Source organism: Scyliorhinus torazame, chromosome 4 (assembly GCF_047496885.1).
Source record: "Scyliorhinus torazame isolate Kashiwa2021f chromosome 4, sScyTor2.1, whole genome shotgun sequence".
In the NCBI taxonomy this organism is placed as follows: Eukaryota; Metazoa; Chordata; class Chondrichthyes; order Carcharhiniformes; family Scyliorhinidae; genus Scyliorhinus; species Scyliorhinus torazame.
Window position 1 is genome coordinate 9,655,328 of NC_092710.1, and position 1,586 is coordinate 9,656,913.

The following is a 1,586-nucleotide window of genomic DNA, read 5'->3' on the forward strand; positions in this document are numbered from 1 at the left end:
GCTGTACCTGTCCTGGGAGTGTTTGATGGGGACAGTGTAGAGGGAGCTTTACTCTGTATCTAACCCCGTGCTGTACCTGTCCTGGGAGTGTTTGATGGGGACAGTGTAGAGGGAGCTTTACTCTGTATCTAACCCCATGCTGTACCTGTCCTGGGAGTGTTTGGTGGGGACAGTGTAGAGGGAGCTTTACTCTGTATCTGACCCCGTGCTGTACCTGTCCCGGGAGTGTTTGATGTGGACAGTGTAGAGGGAGCTTTACTCACCATCAAAGTCGACACGACTGTCTCCATTTAGATCGATATCTTGCAGCATCTCCTCGATCTCTTTGTGTTGAAGTTTTTCCCCGAGGAGGTGGTTAATGGCCCTCTCGAGCTCCGCGAGGCAGATCAATCCATCTCCATCTGAGTCAAACTGGGGAACAGAGAGAAAATACAGTCCTGAGGGAGTGCTGCACTGTCAGAGGGTCAGTACTGAGGGAGTGCTGCACTGTCAGAGGGTCAGTACTGAGGGAGTGCTGCACTGTCGGAGGGTCAGCACTGAGGGAGTGCCGCACTGTCAGAGGGTCAGTACTGAGGGAGTGCCGCACTGTCAGAGGGTCAGTACTGAGGGAGTGCTGCACTGTCAGAGTGTCAGTACTGTGGGAGTGCTGCACTGTCAGAGGGTCAGCACTGAGGGAGTGCTGCACTGTCAGAGGGTCAGTACTGAGGGAGTGCTGCACAGTCAGAGGGTCAGTACTGAGGGAGTGCTGCACTGTCAGAGGGTCAGTACTGAGGGAGTGCTGCACAGTCAGAGGGTCAGTACTGAGGGAGTGCTGCACAGTCAGAGGGTCAGTACTGAGGGAGTGCCGCACTGTCAGAGGGTCAGTACTGAGGGAGTGCCGCACTGTCAGAGGGTCAGTACTGAGGGAGTGCCGCACTGTCAGAGGGTCAGTACTGAGGGACTGCCGCACTGTCAGAGGGTCAGTACTGAGGGAGTGCCGCACTGTCAGAGGGCCAGTACTGAGGGAGTGCCGCACTGTCAGAGGGTCAGTACTGAGGGAGTGCTGCACTGTCAGAGGGTCAGTACTGAGGGATTGCTGCACTGTCAGAGGGTCAGTGCTGAGGGAGTGCTGCACTGTCAGAGGGTCAGTACTGAGGGAGTGCCGCACTGTCAGAGGGTCAGTACTGAGGGAGTGCTGCACTGTCAGAGGGTCAGTACTGAGGGAGTGCCGCACTGTCAGAGGGTCAGTACTGAGGGAGTGCTGCACTGTCAGAGGGTCAGTACTGAGGGAGTGCCGCACTGTCAGAGGGTCAGTACTGAGGGAGTGCTGCACTGTCAGAGGGTCAGTACTGAGGGAGTACCACACTGTCAGAGGGTCAGTACTGAGGGAGTGCTGCACTGTCAGAGGGTCTGTACTGAGGGAGTGCCGCACTGTCAGAGGGTCAGTACTGAGGGAGTGCCGCACTGTCAGAGGGTCAGTACTGAGGGAGTGCTGCACTGTCAGAGGGTCAGTACTGAGGGAGTGCTGCACTGTCAGAGGGTCAGTACTGAGGGAGTGCCGCACTGTCAGAGGGTCAGTACTGAGGGAGCGCTGCACTGTCAGAGGG

The 1,586-nt window shown here is 56.9% G+C and overlaps 1 protein-coding gene across 1 annotated transcript in view; it reads right to left on the minus strand.

The window, feature by feature from the left end:
* Window positions 1-251: 251 nt before the first annotated feature.
* LOC140411552 (calcium-binding protein 4-like) overlaps window positions 252-1,586 on the minus strand; it is a 43,567-nt gene continuing 42,232 nt past the window's right edge. Inside the window, exon 5 of the mRNA XM_072500634.1 lies at window positions 252-411. Coding sequence (XP_072356735.1) covers window positions 256-411 — 156 coding nt within the window. The 3' untranslated portion in view covers window positions 252-255. The remainder of the gene's footprint in view (window positions 412-1,586) is intronic.